Source organism: Cavia porcellus, unplaced genomic scaffold (assembly GCF_034190915.1).
Source record: "Cavia porcellus strain 051 isolate PalLab524CR breed Dunkin Hartley unplaced genomic scaffold, mCavPor4.1 scaffold_2, whole genome shotgun sequence".
NCBI classification, from domain to species: Eukaryota; Metazoa; Chordata; class Mammalia; order Rodentia; family Caviidae; genus Cavia; species Cavia porcellus.
In genome coordinates this window covers 100,085,844-100,104,359 of record NW_026947485.1, presented here as the reverse complement: position 1 = coordinate 100,104,359, position 18,516 = coordinate 100,085,844, and the positions used below count along the sequence as shown (strand labels likewise).

At 40.3% G+C, this 18,516-nt stretch overlaps 1 protein-coding gene across 3 annotated transcripts in view; it reads right to left on the bottom strand.

Moving 5' to 3' along the window:
• The window catches only part of Dock1 (dedicator of cytokinesis 1), a 516,033-nt gene that overhangs the window by 179,058 nt on the left and 318,459 nt on the right, over positions 1-18,516 (bottom strand). For all 3 annotated transcript variants that reach the window (XM_013143418.3, XM_063244929.1, XM_003479612.5), the window contains exon 29: positions 13,313-13,407. In XM_013143418.3, coding sequence (XP_012998872.1) covers positions 13,313-13,407 — 95 coding nt within the window. The remainder of the gene's footprint in view (positions 1-13,312; positions 13,408-18,516) is intronic.

Below are 18,516 nucleotides of genomic sequence, written 5' to 3'. Positions count from 1 at the left end.
CTCAGACCACAAATGGGAAGAGTTTTCCTTAATTGTTCTCTTCATTTCTTCAATTCAGTTTGTAACAGGTCCATTTGGTCCTGCCAGCAAAACATGTCCCAAATCTCCTATTTTTTCGTTTCCCCAAAGACCAGCTCGGCCTACGAGAAAACCATCTCTCATCCACATTATTGTGAAGGCTTCTGATCAGCCCCCTGGCAGGCATAATGATTCCTACACCCTGTGTTTTACACAGAAGCCCAAATAGTCTCCCAGAAAACCAACTCAGTGATGTCATTAGTCTGGTTTTAAGTTTCCAGCACCTTTCCATCTCAAAATCAACCCTGATAGAGTGGTTCCCTTCACAGTTCTCTTCAGTCAGGGGTCCCCACCTTAACACACTTATCTATGCAGATATGGTTTCTTTAAAAAGCTGAAAAAACACCCTAAATCCATCCTAGAGGCAGAGCATCAATGATACGCAGAATGTTTCATTTCTTTACCATTTTGGTCAGCCTGAGACATTAATGTCATCACACACTGAATGGAGCCTACTGGAGAGCCTACTGTTCACCCTATTTGAATGCTGCTCAGAAATGCCAGCCCCAAGAATTACATGCAATTCATGTTTACCTCCAAGTGCATCTCATAACAGAGAAACACTCTACTTTCTTTGAACCCAGTTCAATTTTTAGGTTTAATATCAAAAATAAAGAAATGTGTCCACTATTCAATTTGCTTCTTATATTTTATTTCAAATCATCCACAGGTTAATAGCAAATTAAAAACACCTCTCACACAATAGGCTGCAGCATCACATGGGAATGAGATGGTCATTTACTTTAGTCAGGCAATAACATTCAGTTTGAAGAAGCAAATCAAATTCCTGACCCTTAAATCTGGGAGCTGAGGGGAGGGTGCTGAACAGCAAGGAATCAACTCTGGCTTGGGAGAACTAGAGTGGGATGGGGGGGGGTGCGGCTTCAGTGGGAAGAGCCTTAGCCATAGCCACAGCCAATCAAAGCCTGCACAGCAGCTGGACCCTCCTCACATCAGGCAAAGGAAGAATCCTAACAAAGGAATGAGGGACCAATGACCCTTTTGTAAAGCAAACCCAAAGGGGAAGGTATTAAACATTCAGTCACCAACAAAGGAGCCCAGCCTTGCAAAACACTGCTCTGTCCATCTTTTCAAAACCCACTTCCTGCTCCACTGCATCATAGTTGAGGAATCTAGGTTGGTAATTTAGGATCCTCTAGCTCTTACAGGAAACTTCATTAAGTATTTTCCCTATAACACAAAGAATTAGGAGAAACGGTTGAGTAGCATACTTCAGGAAAAAGAAGAGGAAAAGGGACCCATTTATCCTTACCTCAACCCTCTCTCTGTATCCCAAACAAAACCATGTCCCTGAGCAAATCAGCAAGTGGGAAAGAAAGTTTTTTCTGTAGATGTGTGTTGAGAAAACTGGCAGGTGCTAAGCAGCTACTCCTGCAGCCAGACAAGGAAAGCACCCCTTCCCTTGTGGGCATGTTAATATTTACAAGGACAAATATTAACAGTTAGCACTGTCCAACTTGTCCTGAGAGCCTGTGTGCTCACAGCACAGAGTCAGTGGACCCTGGGTCTGCAGTATGAAAAGCAACTTACAGCACTGTCTCTGACAAGCAACAACAGAAGAGGAGCCTTGTGGTGCCGGGCTTTTGTTTTGGACCATTAGAATCCACTGAACTGAAAAGATCAAGCTGTCAGAGTTCATTTTTTTCCTAAATCAACCAAACTGTAGAGTAACACAAAATATTTCACTTTACAACATAATTTGTATCTTCAATTTACTTGCAGCTCTGGGAATTTGACAGGTACAATATTAAGTAAAAACCCTTCTCTGAAGTCTTATTGGAAAGGTTAACCACCAAACAGCAAGCCCCAACACACAGCAGCTCTCTGCAGCTTACGGACTTGGACTTGCAGCTAGCATGCTGGGCTGAACATAAAAACACGGTCTCCTTTATAGGCTCTGATGGTAACTTTAGAACAACTTTCAATTAAAGAAGTGTACTGGCTATTAGCAACACCATCAAGAACATAAGAGCTATTCTTTGTATAATCACATCTGGAATTAATTTTTTGTGGATCCAAATATAAAAAGGTAAGAGCATCTAACTCCTGAGCTACAACTGCTACCAAAATATTACAGGTATTCCCAGAGGTATTCAATTTATTTTGTGATAAAGAATATTTCCTGTTGACATACATTCTTTCAGACAGGTAGCTACTTACCTATTTAGTTTAACAATGAGCATCTACTATGTTCCAAGCAAGGTTACTATGTATTGTGCAAGTTCTAAAATGATCAGGAGAGATTTCCCACAAGTAGCCACATTATAAATGTACAGAATTCCATATAAAACTTCGTAAATGCCACACAGATATTATGCAAGTAAAAATGGTTAGAAAATGTAACAAATTGGTTAACATCGTGTATAAAGAAATTACATTAAACATTAGTATAATTCCTTTATATAGTATATCTGAAGATGTAATACACATGTGAATTTAATTTTAAAATTAAAGTATGTCTGTTTTACTAAAGATGGAGACATTATTCAATTTCAGCAGTGTACTGATAAAGTGGTACAATTCATATTTGTTTTTAAAATGATTTCATTATAAAATATGGAGTTTTGTGGAGATTTCACTTTAGAAGCATGTTAAAACATTACCTGACTAGCAGGTAGTCACTAGCAGGTAAGTCTATTTGGTTTGTTTTTGCAAATTTTTCAGAAGGAATTTTAACTGTTATCCAACAGAAGTCCTACTAAAAAGAGAAAAATACTGCAGCTACTGAGCAGTGAAACAGGCCTGAAACACATATACCGGTTCCAAAGTTCTTACCTAGAGTGCAGAGGGGAGAAAAGAACAAGAGGCCTGAGCTGAAGAGGAAACAACAACAATTATTTATCATAAATAAATGAAATAGATACTCAAGCTAATCAGATATTGAAGAAAAGTGAGTTTGATACAGTCCTACCACATACTACCAGATTGGTTAAAATAAAGAAAAATTATCTGACCGATTCAAGTATTACTGAGAATACAGAAAGCTCCAGCAGCAGGAACACTGTGCGTGCATCTAAGCACAGAAGTGTAATAAACCACTTTGCACAATAGCAGATCTTTCTCTGAAGTCTTGTGAAGTGAGATAGCCTGCTCTATGGAAGGTGAAGCTACACAGACCTCATGAGAACATATCAATGAGATGAGTGCCTACTAAAAATAAAGGAAGGGAAAGAAGGAAAGGGGAAGGAAGGAAGGATGAAAGAAGGGAAAGAGGAGGGAGGAAAGGAGAGAAGAAGGGTGGATGGTTCTCTGACAGGGACACTGTTACCAAATCCAGCATAGTCAATACCACCATGACAATAGGAGTCAGCATGCACTGGGGGCCTCGCTGTGCCAAACTCTTATTAGTTCACTATTCTTCCCAAGGAGTTTTGTGGATGGGGTGAGCGTCACAACCCACATAACAGGTACTAGCATTAGACAGATCAGAAGAATTGGGTTCTCAATGTGGTCTGCCAATCACACCCCTGGGTTATATCTCTGAGATCCATAGCTCTAATGCACTAGGATACAGATGGGATTGTAATTTTGTATATGGGGGCTTTAGAACAAAGACAACTGCATGACACTGTAAGCTTGCCAGAGTGCCAGCACACCTAAAAGCAATTCCAATGCTACTTTTATAAAGACACTAAGCAACACTGGTTGACTTAATTTCCTATAAATTAGTTAAAATTTGAATTTGAAGTGAATTTATAAAAACAAAAAGTTTTTGTTTCTTTGTAAAACATTTTTTCAATATGTGTATAAAGTATTTTGAATCTAGAAAAAATTGCTTATGCTTCTAATTATTATCTACGGCCAGAATTCTAAGGAATGGAGAAAGCACGATCTGCTGTTATCTTCACAGAAATGGAAAAGGCCTCAGTCACTGTTTGTTGGACAGTAACTTCAGGTCAGGCTCTAGACAAAAAGCTCTGAGTGTATCATCTTGTTTATTTCCCACCACACCTCAGCAAGCTCACACTTCTGTCTCCAACTTACAGCGAGGAAGCTACAGCTTGGGGCACATTTGCCAAACACAACAAGGCTAACAAGCAAGAGAGAGGGGATTTGACTAGACACTCACAAATCTCTGGCTTGCTCCATCTTGTAACCTCTGGCTCAAGGTTACCTCTGGCTGGAGAGGTAGAAGCGTGTGGCTTCTTCTCATCACAGACTCTGCACAAGAGGACATGCAGACTGGAAAGTAAGCACTGAAGAAACACATGCTAATATTTCTGTACACATCCTCTCTGCCAGGTACTAGGGGTCAGCCCTGACAGCTAAACCTGAGTCAGTATGACTCCAATGTGTATCCTGCTTGCAACCTACAGCTGTAACTCAGTAACCTTGATCCACAAGAATCTGCTGCAAACCTGCAAAATCTAGCAGAAGATCTTGATAAAATTGCCTCCAATGATCAGTCACCACCCTGACAAGCAAAGGTCACTGCTGTCATCTTCAGTGCATGGCTGCTATCATTAATTTTAAAGGGCACTGTTCTTCTCAGGTTGCATGGAAAAGCAGAATGGAAAAACAGAAGAGAGTTAACATAATGAATAACATATATTTCTATTAGTTACTTAGCATCTCTAAGACTCTGTCTCCATTCATAAAACGGAGATGCTAGTGACACTTCAAATTAAATGATTATTTCCATTGATGCTGTGTATTCAAAGATGCTTGTCAGCCTCGCTGATTTCATCTAGTAAGTAATAGCAGCATTCCTTCCTCCAGATTTATGAAGACAAATATGCCTGGACTTGGCCACTTGTCCTCTAGGGGGCAAAATTGCTTCTGGCTGAGAGCTGCCAAAATGAGATCTAAGACATTAAGCTGCTTTTTCCTCCTAGTCTAGTCTTAGGACAGAAGCTCACACCAAAGGGTCTCAGGCTGCAAAGGTTTCATCTAAATCTCGGAATCGTAGGGGCCTGGGGATTTAGGATGGAAGGACCTGGATTATGGCCTTAATGAAATGTTTTTCTTCTACTTTGTTTGGCATTGAGAGATGTTTCATGCATAAAATAGGGATGACACTTAGCTTCGTTCCTCATAAAGTAAAGTGCATCCTTCAGCGTGAAGCGCTTCAGGACAGCAACAGCCACAACAGCCAGGAGCTCACAAGGAGCTGCACACAGTCTTGAGAATTCTTAAACAGATTTTGCCCTTTTAAAACTTTCCTCTAAAGCTGGCATCCCTAAATAAGAGTCCTGCCTGAGAGCTCTTCATCACTGCCATTCCTTTTGAGAGCAGTTTGATTTTTCATCTCAGAATTAAATAAAGAGGCAATTTGAATCAAACACACGGTATAAAATATCTAAGCTTTGTGCAAGAAATTGGTTATAAACAAGCAGGTAAAATCAGGAAATTATGTTTTAATTACAAAGCAAAGAGCAAAAGCACATATGCCATAAAGTAACTGTTAAGAGACCTATTAGAAATAATTTATGAAAACACCATAAACATAAATAAAATATCAGAGGTAGCTTATGATGGTCTGAGAGTTCCTACTGCTGGGGAAGTTGTCTCTGCTAGAGTTCTCTACTATCACATTCAGGCCCAAGAGCTACAGGGGGAGAGATGCCAATACTTGCTCCTCAAAAGCATCCTTTGGGGATAAAAATAAATCGATGGCCATAGCAAAGTATAGTGCATGTAAGATATTTTTTGTGCTAGGAGATCCAGAGTCCTATTATTGAATAGAAAACATTATCTGTCTTAAATCATGGTGCAATGAGATGGACAACACAACTTCAAAGAAATGTCCCCTGAGTTTCTCTAGGAGATGTGTCAGAAAGGTATGCAAGGGCAGTTCAGATCACTCTACCTAGGGGACAGACCTTATGGTCTCAGTGCCTGCAAACTGGGTCCCTGGACTACAGAATGTCTCAGGATGGGACAAAATGCAGGCATATTGAGCTCTAGGGAAACTGTCATTCCGGAAAGCTTTCATTACTCTGACTTTGAATTTCTATTTCTTCCCTGAAAAACAATATGGGTGTTTTTTCGCCTTTTGGTCTTTAGCTTATTATGTTGTGACAGTGTTTATGTCAACAACTTCTGGTTGTTTCAAAGGAAAAATAATTCTTAGGTGAACTTAAAAGCGTCAAACTGTTAGATGTGTAAAACTTCAAACAGTAAACCAAGAAATTTTAAACATAAATTAATTAAGTAATAACATCAGCTAAAATCCTAGTCTTCAAAGAAAGGGAAAAAGATGTTGAAGAAAATCATAATCTAAGAGTCTGCAGAGCTCTAAATGCAGTATAACCAGACTTTCAAATTACACAAGGAGTTTTCGGCTGTGTGCCCTTTTTTGGGGAGTAGAGAAGTATTTCTTTGAAGGGAGGCTGAACGGAAAGCAAACACATTGACCTTCATTTCTAGCCAACCTCAGGCTGTGATTAGGGTCATGGCCCTGGAGGCAGTTTCCCCAACATGTGAGCATCTCACCTCCCTCTCTCCTATCTTAAGCTCTTGGCACAGTGTTGCTAAAGGCTAAAATTCTTCCCCAGCCATGAAACCAAATGGTGATGCCTGCAAACAGCCAACCCTGAAAATTTGTTTTCTGAGCAGTAGCATGATTTATTCCTAGGAAACCTGACATCTCCAAGGTGGAATTCCTTTCTAAGGCCTATGGCTCTTTCTTGTCTGGACTATATGCCAAATTAACTTTGGCAGAAAAATCAGTGAGCTTGCAGTTCTGGACTCTGATATGTCTGGTGGATATTGTTTGTGAGGGGGGGAATGTATTATACTTAAAAGGAGAGAAATCACTAAGTTACAAAAACAGGCGTGGAAAATTTACCTCATGAAATGTAATAATGTGTGTGTCAATACATATCTTGTAAGTTCAGTTGCTAAAAATATTGGGCAATACATTAATATACAAAGGAAAATGCTTCCTGGTCAAAAGATCTGTGCATCATTAGTGGGGGGGCAGGATAGAGGGAGGAAGTGAAAGAAGATGAAGAAAGCAGGGACAAGAAGCAGGAGAAGGAGGAGGAAATGGAACCGGACAAAGAGAAGGAGGAGGATGAGGAGAAGGAGGCGGCCATATATAAAGGAGCCAGGCTCTAGTGAAAGCCTGGTCAAGTAGCAGAATCTAACATTTTGAAGAGGTCACAAACATCACCGTGGGCTGTGCTAGGACAGTCTCCACATGGTCACCATTTTTTTTTTTTAAGTGAGTAAGAAATAGACATACGAAGTAAACATAAACTTTAAGTGGGAGAAAATGTGAGATATCAGAGTACAAAAAGACAAAGACAAGTTGACTCAATATTCCAAAGATAATGATATCAGACAACACATTTAAGCTAATGATCTCCAATACTGACATGGTCGACAACTAGACAAGACTAAATGAACAGGTCAATAAAATTCATTCCATTTCATATGCTAGTCTTCCAGACAGGTCCACTTATAGACAACTATCACTATAGCCTACGTGCTGATTGAGAACCAGTAAGCATGTCAAAATGGAAAGAATCATCTCTTCCATTTGCTGTGGGCAGAAATTTGCTTCCCCAATTGATTCCTTTCCTACGCTATCACCTGCTCAATGCTTCACAGGTGACAATCTACACTATGAGTAGTCAGTCTCTCTGAGGTGGGGCTAGGATACTTCTCACTATCTAACCAGAATTTTATGTTAAGTGTCTTATTTTCCTTTTTGCTTTATCCTCTAGTCAGGTGTGAGTGTCCTACCTTCTAGAAAGCTCCGTATTTCCTCCTTACTTGCAACACATAGCAAGTTGTCTATGGAAGCATGTAGGACGTAAACCACAAAGTCTAAAATTCTCCTTTAGTTCTCAACTCAATCTGGAAAACATTTGTTAGTCCAAGACATAAAACCTACATTGATATAAAAGGACACTTGATAATGAATGAAAATCATAGTTGTAAACTATGACAGGTCTGAGGATGTGACACATTGCTTTCACTCATTTTCATCCTCAATGAGAAGCGCATTGTGTGAGGAAGTTGATAGAGAAGACAGAGAATCTGACTTGCAGGAGTTGAATTTTTCAAAACTCTGTTGCAAGTCTGAATAGTTGACAAACATGCCAAAACTTTGTCACTTGTTATGTAGTCAAAATGAAGATCTAAGTCTAATTCTAAAAAAGCAGAAAATTACATTTAGCACTACCTTTTCTCTACCCAACACATGTTCCAAAAATGTCCTTCTCAAGTAAAATAAAGCAGTTAATAAGAAATGTTTTCTTGGAAAGGAAGAAGAAACTGAATTAACCTGACAGACTAATTTGGTATCAGGTCATACCTATGAGTGAAAATTCTAGTAGATTATTGACATACAAAGAGCATCCAGATGTCTGAACCAAAAGCCTAAGACTAGAAGAGACACCAACATTTATGCAAATGGTCACATCCCTTTTAGCAGGTGAGAACCCATGACAGCCAGAGCATAACTACAGAACTGTGCTATGAGCACAAGAACCATAAATCTAGAAAAAGCAGCTAATGTGAGACCCAGGACAGACAACTGCCCTCAGCTGCTGATGGGGGAGGTCTGCATTTCCAGTATGGCCTCAGCTTTTTGAAGGAGACTTCACATTCACACCCATCCAGGAAGATGATAAAGCACTTCTGAGGCTAACACACAAACGCACTTCTACCATTCCTGAACTGCGCTTATCTTAAATGTCATCTTGCCATATGGCAATAGCATATCCTTGAGTACAGTTATAATGTCAGGCCACTGCTAGTCAGTCATTATCTTGAACACGGCAGCCAAGCAAACGCTGTCCTTCGGGATGCTCATTCAGTCCTATACCTTGGATTCTTGATTTACAAGTTGCTGCACCCCATCTAATGGATGCTGTCTTTAATTACATTTTACAAGCCTCATGTATTGGGGAACAGCATGTTCACAGAGACAAAGCTGAAAAAGCACACAAAAATTTAAAAGGTCATACAGGGCGATTTTCTCAATTTCTAAACCATGGGTGGTAAAATTGCATGTACAGCTCTGCCATTAAAACTTAAACATAGACTCCAGAAGCTTCTGGGAATCCCAGGCAGGACAGTCTCTGATCCATGCCAGCAAAAGGGAGAAGGCACGGCTAGCAAGCATTATGTACATTGCTAACCTATTCAGTCACAGGTTGAAAAATGAAAACAGTAAATGACATAGGAACATTGTTGTAAGGTACCCATGAAGTGTCTACAGGAAAATCATTCTTTCACAATATTGTAACATTTTCCTTTTTCCAGATATGCACAGCAGGACAAGTACAGTGAATAGTAATAGAAAGTATCACTTCTAATGAGAAAAAACAAAGCAGCCATGGTGTGGATTCCATGCTCAAAATACACTCACGTAAGAGATAAACCTTTGAAAAAGTTAAAGACAATAGAATAAAAATCCTCCATTACTCTCTGAGGAAAAAGAAGGAATAGCTGAGACAGAGTGTCATGGAAGCAGATGTAGAGCGTGGTGCCAGGCAGCTGGCCTGGGTTTAAACACCGGCCCTACCACCTCCACTGTGTATCCTTTGGCAAATTACAACCCTTTGAGCTTCAGCTGCCTCATGTGTAAAGTGGGCACACAAATGGCTAGAGGGTTGTTGAGGCTGTCAAGGACACTATTACTACGGCATGCATAATTCCACGGCATGCCTGTCACACAAGCAGTATGTCACATGTGACCCACTCAGAGTCCCAGAAGCCAGCATGCATCACATCACAAAGAGAGAATACACCTCATGAAAATGACATATGTTCATCCATTTAAAATTGGCATTGAAGCAAAGACTTTAAAGAATACGTAAGGGTCACCAATCCAAGTAGCTCCAAAAGGTTTATCCCACTGAAGGACACCATTTGTGGGGTCAGAGGGTACCTGAATGGGTACATTTGTCAGTACCCATCCTTTGAGCGATGGCTAAAACATCTCCCTCTTGATTACTCTTTCCAGTTCACGTTGACAGGGGGATTTGTTCTTGAGGAATGGGTCACCTGTAAGGGATGTGGGTTTGCTTACAAATGAAAGTGCTTCTACTTAGAACCAATGTACCCACTCGGAGGAACGTACACACACACACACACACACACACACACACACACACACACACACAAGCCAACAGACAACTTATTCACAAAGTGCCAATGAAGGAAACAATGCTGATGCACTTGGCCTTAAATTCATGATTAGATAGTTCAGTGCACATTTTATGTAAAACATATCAAAAGCTGTGAGGACTTGACATTTAAGTGGCTTTCCTTATCAAGATGTCTTTCAGGGCTGCAGCCTCTGTGCACAATGAATAAGAGGACACAGAGGACACAGTTGCTCCAAACTATGCTACACCATACACAAAATTTACCCTTTAAAGTCTTACTTGGTACAAGTGCAAGAGGACACTGAGCAGTCCGTGACCTATCTGCATAGAGGTCCCTTTCCTCAGAGCAAAAAGCCTGCCTTTCTGGCTTAAGGTGCAGCTGGTCTATGAGTTACCACACCAATCTGCCATAGAGCACCTGAAGCTTTGCAAGTGGCCATACTGGAGGAGGTGCCCAGTGGGCAAGGAGGTAATTCTCTCTGTTGTAAATTGACAATGCCAGTTAATATCCTTGCCCCAGAAACAGCAGAACATCCTAGAAAAAGCTGGACAGGATCCCTAGAGCAGGAATTCTAGCCAAAACACTGCCAGATTTCAACCACATTTACTGATCATGTGGAGTAATGGACCAGCCCCCACAGTGCTCAGGAAAGGGGGACTCGATGGGGTAAGAGGAAAAGGGAGTGCTACAACCAGGATGTAAAATCTGCAAACAGGCTTTTATTCATCATAAAAACATCATATAGATCAGTAAACAGAGCATTCACCTCAAATAGAATGAGTTCACTTTAGTGGGAACACCGAGGGTAGGGATACCATGAAATACAACTGCAGGGAGCAGGTCACATCTTGCTTTTGGGTGCAGCAATTCCCAGAGGGGTGGAGCTGACAACTAGCATCACCATATGGGCACTCTGCTTAGGAGACCCAAAAGTCAAGCTTACATATAAGGTCATGAGGCAGAAGATAGAACTCAGCCCCTGTCTCCTCATGCTATGCTCAGAGCTTCTTTGTGTCCCCTGAAGTGATGTCCTAGTTCCTGATCCCCAGTACAATGAGATTCATGGTTCCAAGTCAGTGGGTCATTTGTTATTGTTGCTGATTTGTTTGTTTTCACTGTGTGAAAAAGAAGTCCATTAAAAACCCTTTTGTAGCACTTCAAAGTAATTCTTAATTGCCAATCATCAAAGTAAATCTTAACAGAGAAAGAAGAAACAGACATCAAGAATAAGTTCCTCATTTTCTAGATTAGAATTCAAACACTAAGGAAGGGCCACTTGTGTAACCTGAAGTTGCACAGCAAGTAGAAAGGTGAGAAGTAGACACCAGGACTGGGCTGTGCTCCCCAGGCCAGCGCTGAATCTCCAGCAATGCCCAACCCTCCTCGGCTTCTTTACTTTGGTCTAACGTGCTCTCTTCATATGAAAGATGATTCAATCATGGCAGCATCTGATTTAGATGCTGCCTCATGCTTAGCCCTGATAGAAGCCTGTTAAGAATCCCATAGCCTGTGAAACTCAAGGCCAGTGTCATCCCTGGTGTCACAGAAGACACCATCGGAAAGGTAACTGCTGCTATGGACTTGTATATGGGGTGGACAAAAGGCATTTAAAAGATACAAAGCTTATCAGGGAAATAAAATTTTAACAATACCAAGAGAAACAATACAGACCTATCAAAATGGCTAAACCAAAAAAATTTTATAAGGGCTCAATGTGGATCAACTGCATCCATCTTCTGTGGATGGTCAGAATATAGAATGGTACAGTCATAGTTTGATAGTTTCTTATAAAACTTAATGTACAATTACTATAAAAAATAACATTTGTAGCCCTCTGCGTATATGCCACAGAAATAAAGGCTTGTGCTAACTCTAAAATCTGAGCATAGATATTTGTAGCACTATTATTTATAGTAGTTCTACACATCCCTCAAGAGGGATATGTTTAAGCACATCATGACCAAACTACAACATCGAATACTCCTCAGAAATGAAAAGGAACAAACTATGGATATATGAAAATGGTGGAAATTAAGCACAGTATAGAAAGACAACTCCGAAAATTAATTAGTATAAAACGGCACTCCTGCAACATTTTTGAGATGAGAAATACTTTAGAAAAAGAGAACAAATTAGTGACCCCCAGAGATTAAGGCTGATGAAGGTGAAAGGTAAATGTTATTATTAAACGGGTAAGAAGGGTGACATGGTAACAGTTGCACAGTAGCTTGACGGTGGCAGTAGACACAAGAACACATTTTAGAATTAAATCAAAGGGTACAGATTGGTGACCTAGTCATAGTCCACTCTTTGGTTTTAATGTAGTATTATAGTTTTGCAATGTCTTCACAGAAAAATATTGAATAAGGTTTATATATGATACCTTCATTCTTCCTTTTAAGTACATTGAAAATTAATGATTATTTCATAAAATGCAGTAATGAAATACCAAAATGGTAGAAAGAAAATTCAACTAAAAACTTCGTGCACTTGCCAAGACTATGATCGTCATTGGAGCCTACAGAAACTATAAAACCCACAGAGCTAGAATATTAACCAACAGCCTTCATAAGGAGAGGATAAGCAAAACACAAATTGAATATTTCATAAGTATGGAGAAAATGCTCATAATTTTTAAAAAATCTGAAATATGCAAAAATGCAAAGACTTTTAAAAGCCAAGCATAGAGCAGAGAATCACTGCAGCTAATAAAAACATGGTTAAAAGAAGATGGCATGGCGGCTGGGGACTTAGCTCAGCAGCATAAGCACCTGCCTTGCAAGCAGGAGGTCGTGAGTTCGATCCCTGGTACCGATAAAAGTTAAAAAACAAATTAAAAAAAGTAAAAAAAAAAAAAAAAAAAGAAGAAGATGGCATGTTGATGGGAAACAGTGTCTCTCTGTTCATGATTAGGCTGATGAAGCTACTATACCATACTGGTTCACAGTGCTTCTCTCTCAGAACAGGGCCCGTGTGCATTGTGCAGGAGCTCTGCATTAGCATAAAAAATTCCCACAGTCTCCCCATCCATTACCCCAGTAACTAGTTGCTCATGGAGGGAATGATACTGGTCACCTTCGTACCGCGGCCACATCACTGTTCCCACCAGAGACGAATGAGGTGAGAGTGAGTCCCTTGTACTTACTTATTCTGCATCATGTTCATTATCACCCAGTCGAAAGGGTAGACATTCTTCCCAATGAGGTTCTTAAACATGATGAATGTTTCCATCAGAAAATCCTGAAATAAAAAATACAACACTGAAAAAGTGCACCAAGAAAAAGGGAAAAACTAGACCCACCCCTAACAAGGCATGATGTCGAGATTATAAAAGACTCCATTGTTTTTAACTGAATGAAAATATCTGAAACCTAATGAAGATGTACTCATGAAAGCTGTGTATTAAATCTGTCTTTGTGATTGTCTAGGCACCTCTTAGCTGAGATGGCTTTCTCAAGGATGTTTTGAAATAGTCCTTGGGTATATCTCCCTAACAGTTTTTCTAAAAAAGGTCCATCTCTAAAGGTTACAGAATCCTTTCTGTTTATAAGGAAACATGCTTATAAGGAAAGCCTAATGGACAGGTAGATTGTAGCTTTTTATTATATTTACTCTAAATCCATTTCTTATTCTGAATAGTTCCCATCATATTGAATATGTCATAGTACAATTCATTCCTTTTTCTTATGTAATTAAGAAAAAAGGCATATCCTGGCCATCTGCACATATGCAACATGACATAAAACATGTGAACATGTGGCTTCTATGTCAAACTTTTCAATGTGGCAGTTCCATCCCTGCCAAGGAGCTCAGTGATGGCTCCAACTTCTCACAGGTAATTTCTCTATACTACTCAGTTCTACTGAAAAGACAATAAGGTTCAATGAACGACTTGTTGCCCCGCCTCCTTCCACGCAGATAGAATGTTCTTGGCATCTGCAAGGGATACCCTATACTAGGAGCTCCCTGTGTGCCTGTAGAAAGTAGGAGAACTTCTGTGAGGGAGGACTGGCCACTTATTCTGTGCTTTTCTAGGAAAACACACATCTCCAGTAAACCTACGTAGACTCGAGGGCTGAGAAGGGAAGAAAAAAGCAACAGAAGTGACTTAGAAAAATAAGGCTGTGATCACAGGTTACCAAGTGAGTGGATATTTCTCATTTATTTAATCTACTGAATCATAATTAGGTGCAATGGCTGTAAAGGCCAAGGTGATGAAAGGAATTTAAGCAGCCAGGAAAGCAATTCCCAGGGCAAAGTTTGCACCAGCACCACTTTGCAAAGAAATACAAGTTAAATTTGATGACTGTCAGATAATTCTTAAAGGTACCATACTTTCTCTGCAGTCTTAACTGCCAGACAGGTTTGTTTTAAGTCATATCTGCTGGGGAGGAAGGAGTTTAGTGTGAGGACCAGAAATAAAACTCAGGGAGCAACTGACCCTGATTACCATTTTACAAGGGAGGCCTCCAGGCCAGGAAAGAAGTTTAGGGACCTTGACAAGGCCAAAAGAAAAATTGGGGTAGATGTTCAATTCTGACACAAGAGGCCAAAACTGCCTTCCAAACCTTGCCCATGAGTCCTGTAATCTTCAGACCTGAGAAGCAGAGGCACCTGGGGGCACCCTTATATACAACTGGCTTCTTCTTTGCTCATTTTATTCTTTAAAATTCGTATTTCCCTACCTAGTTTTCCTATTTTCACAAGAGCTTCCTGTTTTGATGACCAGGTTGCACATTTTGCCTGCTGAGTGCTATAATTTAGCCACATTTCTATTTGCATAGAATTTCTGGCTTTCTTGCTGATCATTCCTTGAAGCCTAATAATTGAGATGCAGGGTCTGTTTTTCATTATTCTAGAGGAGAAGCATTTTTTCCCCAGCTCCTTTTCTTTTCTAGGAGACACAGTCCCATACTTCATTAGCATGGCTCAGCTGTTAAATTTTGGGACTTTGCTGATCAAACAAAATGCTGCATACAGGGGGAGATGAGATTTGCAAGGCTTCCTTGTGGGGCTGCATGATTCACTAGCCATGGTGGTCCAAACAACTGCAGTTGCCCTGCATGGATGATGAGGCTTCACAAACTTATACTGAGACCTTCAATACAGCAAGAGATATTTTGTGAAAATTTCATCATTTCACAAAACACATTTTCTTCCTGTCGAATACTTTAGTTTGACTATACACAGAGCTTCTTATATAATAAGCGGGCAGCTCAGTAACCATCAGTGCACTCCAGAGGCAAATTCTTCTCAGAAATCTATCAGCTTAACTCCATTCCTAACTGCATCATCTCAAAAGAATAGTCATGTTCTTGTACCTGGACTGCCACAGGAAACTCTTAAGGCATCTACTCCAGGACATTTACTATGTCCATTCTTGCCCTTTTATCCCCTCACTTCACTCAGAGGGAGCTTTTCGATTATTCTCCCAATCTTGCACTTAAACCACATTTATAATGGCTTCCCAATTTTCTTAGACTAAAGATAAAATGTGTAGATGGTCAGAATAAAGACATTCTGCCATGCCAAAGGAATAACATTTCCAGACTACGTCTATCAATAGATATTCCATCCATCTGATGAAAACCTATTGGGGAGTGTGTTCTCTGTCAATTTTCCATGGGTATCAGTTTCCAGCAAAAGATCACTCGAAAATTGCAAAGAGGTGTGTTTCTTCACAATGGAGTGATCTGGAAGTTTCCACATTTTAACCCAGTGGTCAAACAGCAGCACAGGTCAACACACCATTCCCAGTCTCCTGACTGGACATAAAGAAGTGTTCGACATCGACAGTGTTCTGAGATACTCTTATCAAAAAGTTGAACTTGAATTTTAGGGCAAAATTCTGGTATGCAGGACATATGTAAAGGTAGGTAGAAAAAAAGCAGTTGAAAGATATCATGAAGCAGTACTCAAAGAATCCAGAATGAGGGGTAGTCTGCCAAGCTTTTGTTTGATCTCACCCTCAAAAATATAAACAAACAATGCCATGCAGAAAGGAAGAAAGAAAGGTGATGGGTTTATTTCAGGAAAAGAAAAGCATAAAGAGACATAAACTCAAATCAGCAGATGGTTTAAGCTGATCTAGATGCAACTCTGATTTAAGAAAGCTGCTAGTGAAAGGAGAGAAAGAAGGAAAGTTGAATCCAGTGTTATGAGAGGACTGTTGTCCATTCAAAGTAAGAATTCTGAAGAATGTTCTCATTCTCAGAGATGTTTGCTGAGCCCCATAGAGAGAAGCATCTCATCTTCATAGATTTGTTGTGCAGACAGAGACACACTGAGGTATGCAGAAGATGCACTTATGCAGAAGCACTTGCAAACTCAGGTGACAGGATTAACCGTTTGCCTGTACTGTTCTTTCAGCTTTCCTGTATCTGAAAAAATACAAATAATACCTGGGAAATCTTAATTAGGTTAGGTGGATTACATCAATGTTAAAGTTCTGGTTTTGATGTTCTGTTAGTTTTATAAGATTTTACTCATGGGAAAAACTGGTTAAAGATACCTGGAACTCTGTTATTTCCTATAGGTACATGTAAAACTCTACAATGATCTCAAAATAAGTTTACTCAGTACAACAACAAACAATGTGCGAGTTAGATGTAATGGTACATTCCTATAATCCCAGTACTCTGGGAGGCTGAGGCCAAAGGATCACAAGTTCAAGTTCAGACTGGACAGTTGGGCCACTTAGGGAAACCTAAGTAGTTCACTGCAAAGGTCTCTGGTTCAATCCCTATTTTCACAAAAATAAATCAAATGAATACATTAAAATAATTTTTAAATAATTAGGAAAAAAAGAAAGTGGTTGAAAACAACCAAGCAGACAAAGAATAAAAAAAACTTCTGAGCATGGCTTAAGAGGAGATTATGAGTGCTGTGGTACCTCAAACCCTCTCCACACGCTACACCAGGGACCCTCCTGCCTCCAGCACAAGTCACAGCGGTGCCACTTCCCCTCACCATCTGCCCCTCTGCCTACAAGGAACCCAAGCACTGAGTCACCCCAGCCTGCCTGCTGGCACAGCCATCCTTTCAGAGCGAAGATGATTTTGGTGGATTGGAAGGACTTTGACTAACTGAGAGAGTCTCTACTGGACCGTGGAGCTCTGAGAGGTAGGTCTGCCTGTGCTGGCTCTCTGGGGTGCTGACACAGTTTGTCATGAGTAAACTGCCACTGAGTGAAGCCTCTAGACTCACGGACCAGTGCAAGCAGCTGCACTGACAAGGAAATGGTCATGAGCAGTAAAGAAGCTGGTAAGTGAGACTGGCTCCTTTTCCCAGCCATGGTGATAAACCCACAATAGGGAGACCAGCACTAGCACAGCACTCTTTGGTGCCTGGTCCACATGGAACTGAGGCCTTTTTAATAGCTTGCATGCCTCAACAGCTGACTAGTTCTTAGGCAAAACAATGCTGGCTATCATACTCCTTCCCTCACACTCCCCACGAGCACCTTCCCTTGCCACATCCTGCATGTCACACACCAACCTGAACTGCCACAGTTCAGGCTGACGATAAATTGGGACAGCGTGGGTAAGCTGCTATGAAGAGGAGAGACAACATCCAGCTGTGGAGACCAAGACAGCTGTCTGAAAAGGGTTCCCAGAGCTGACTGCAGAAAGGTGTTCTGCTCCCCTTCCTGACCCTGAGTCCTGGACACAGGACAAGCAGCATCATGGGGCAGTCAGTGTCTCTACTGCACAAGAGTCAGAAGATCATGGGTGGCTCTGAAAGGAGAGATAGGACTGCTTCTACTGTGAGGGAGATTCACGTGGACCATGTCATTGCGATTCTGTTCTGGATCAGTCTTCCCACCTATGCTCTCACTGTCTTGGGGTCAAGGGACATTTGAGAGCTACAAAAGTAATAGTTCTATGCATATCACTTTGGTGCTGATAACAGTGGTGACTTTTTAAAATGGAAAAAACTCACTAAAACTTAGAGGTGATAAATTTGAAAACCTGAAGTCCAGTGCTTGTTAGAAGGAAGCAAATATTCAGAAATGGTTTAGGGTATTTTCATGTTTAAATACTAATTAACTCCCAATTATTTCACATGAAATGATCATACTTTTTGATAGTTATCAGAATATAAAAGTAGTCAAATGCCTTACCTATAGTCAATGAATAGGAACATATTTTACAGAGGTTCTGACAGATTTAACAACAAAAAAGGTTTACTCTCCTTGCAGTATGAATTTGAGATATCCAAATCAGAAATGCCATTTTATAATAGAAATCAAATTGTCTGCGAATAATTGATTTTCAAACTGCTGTGTATAAGGGAAAAGAATTTCTTGGGAAACTAGGACTACAACATGGAATAAATATATCTGATTCG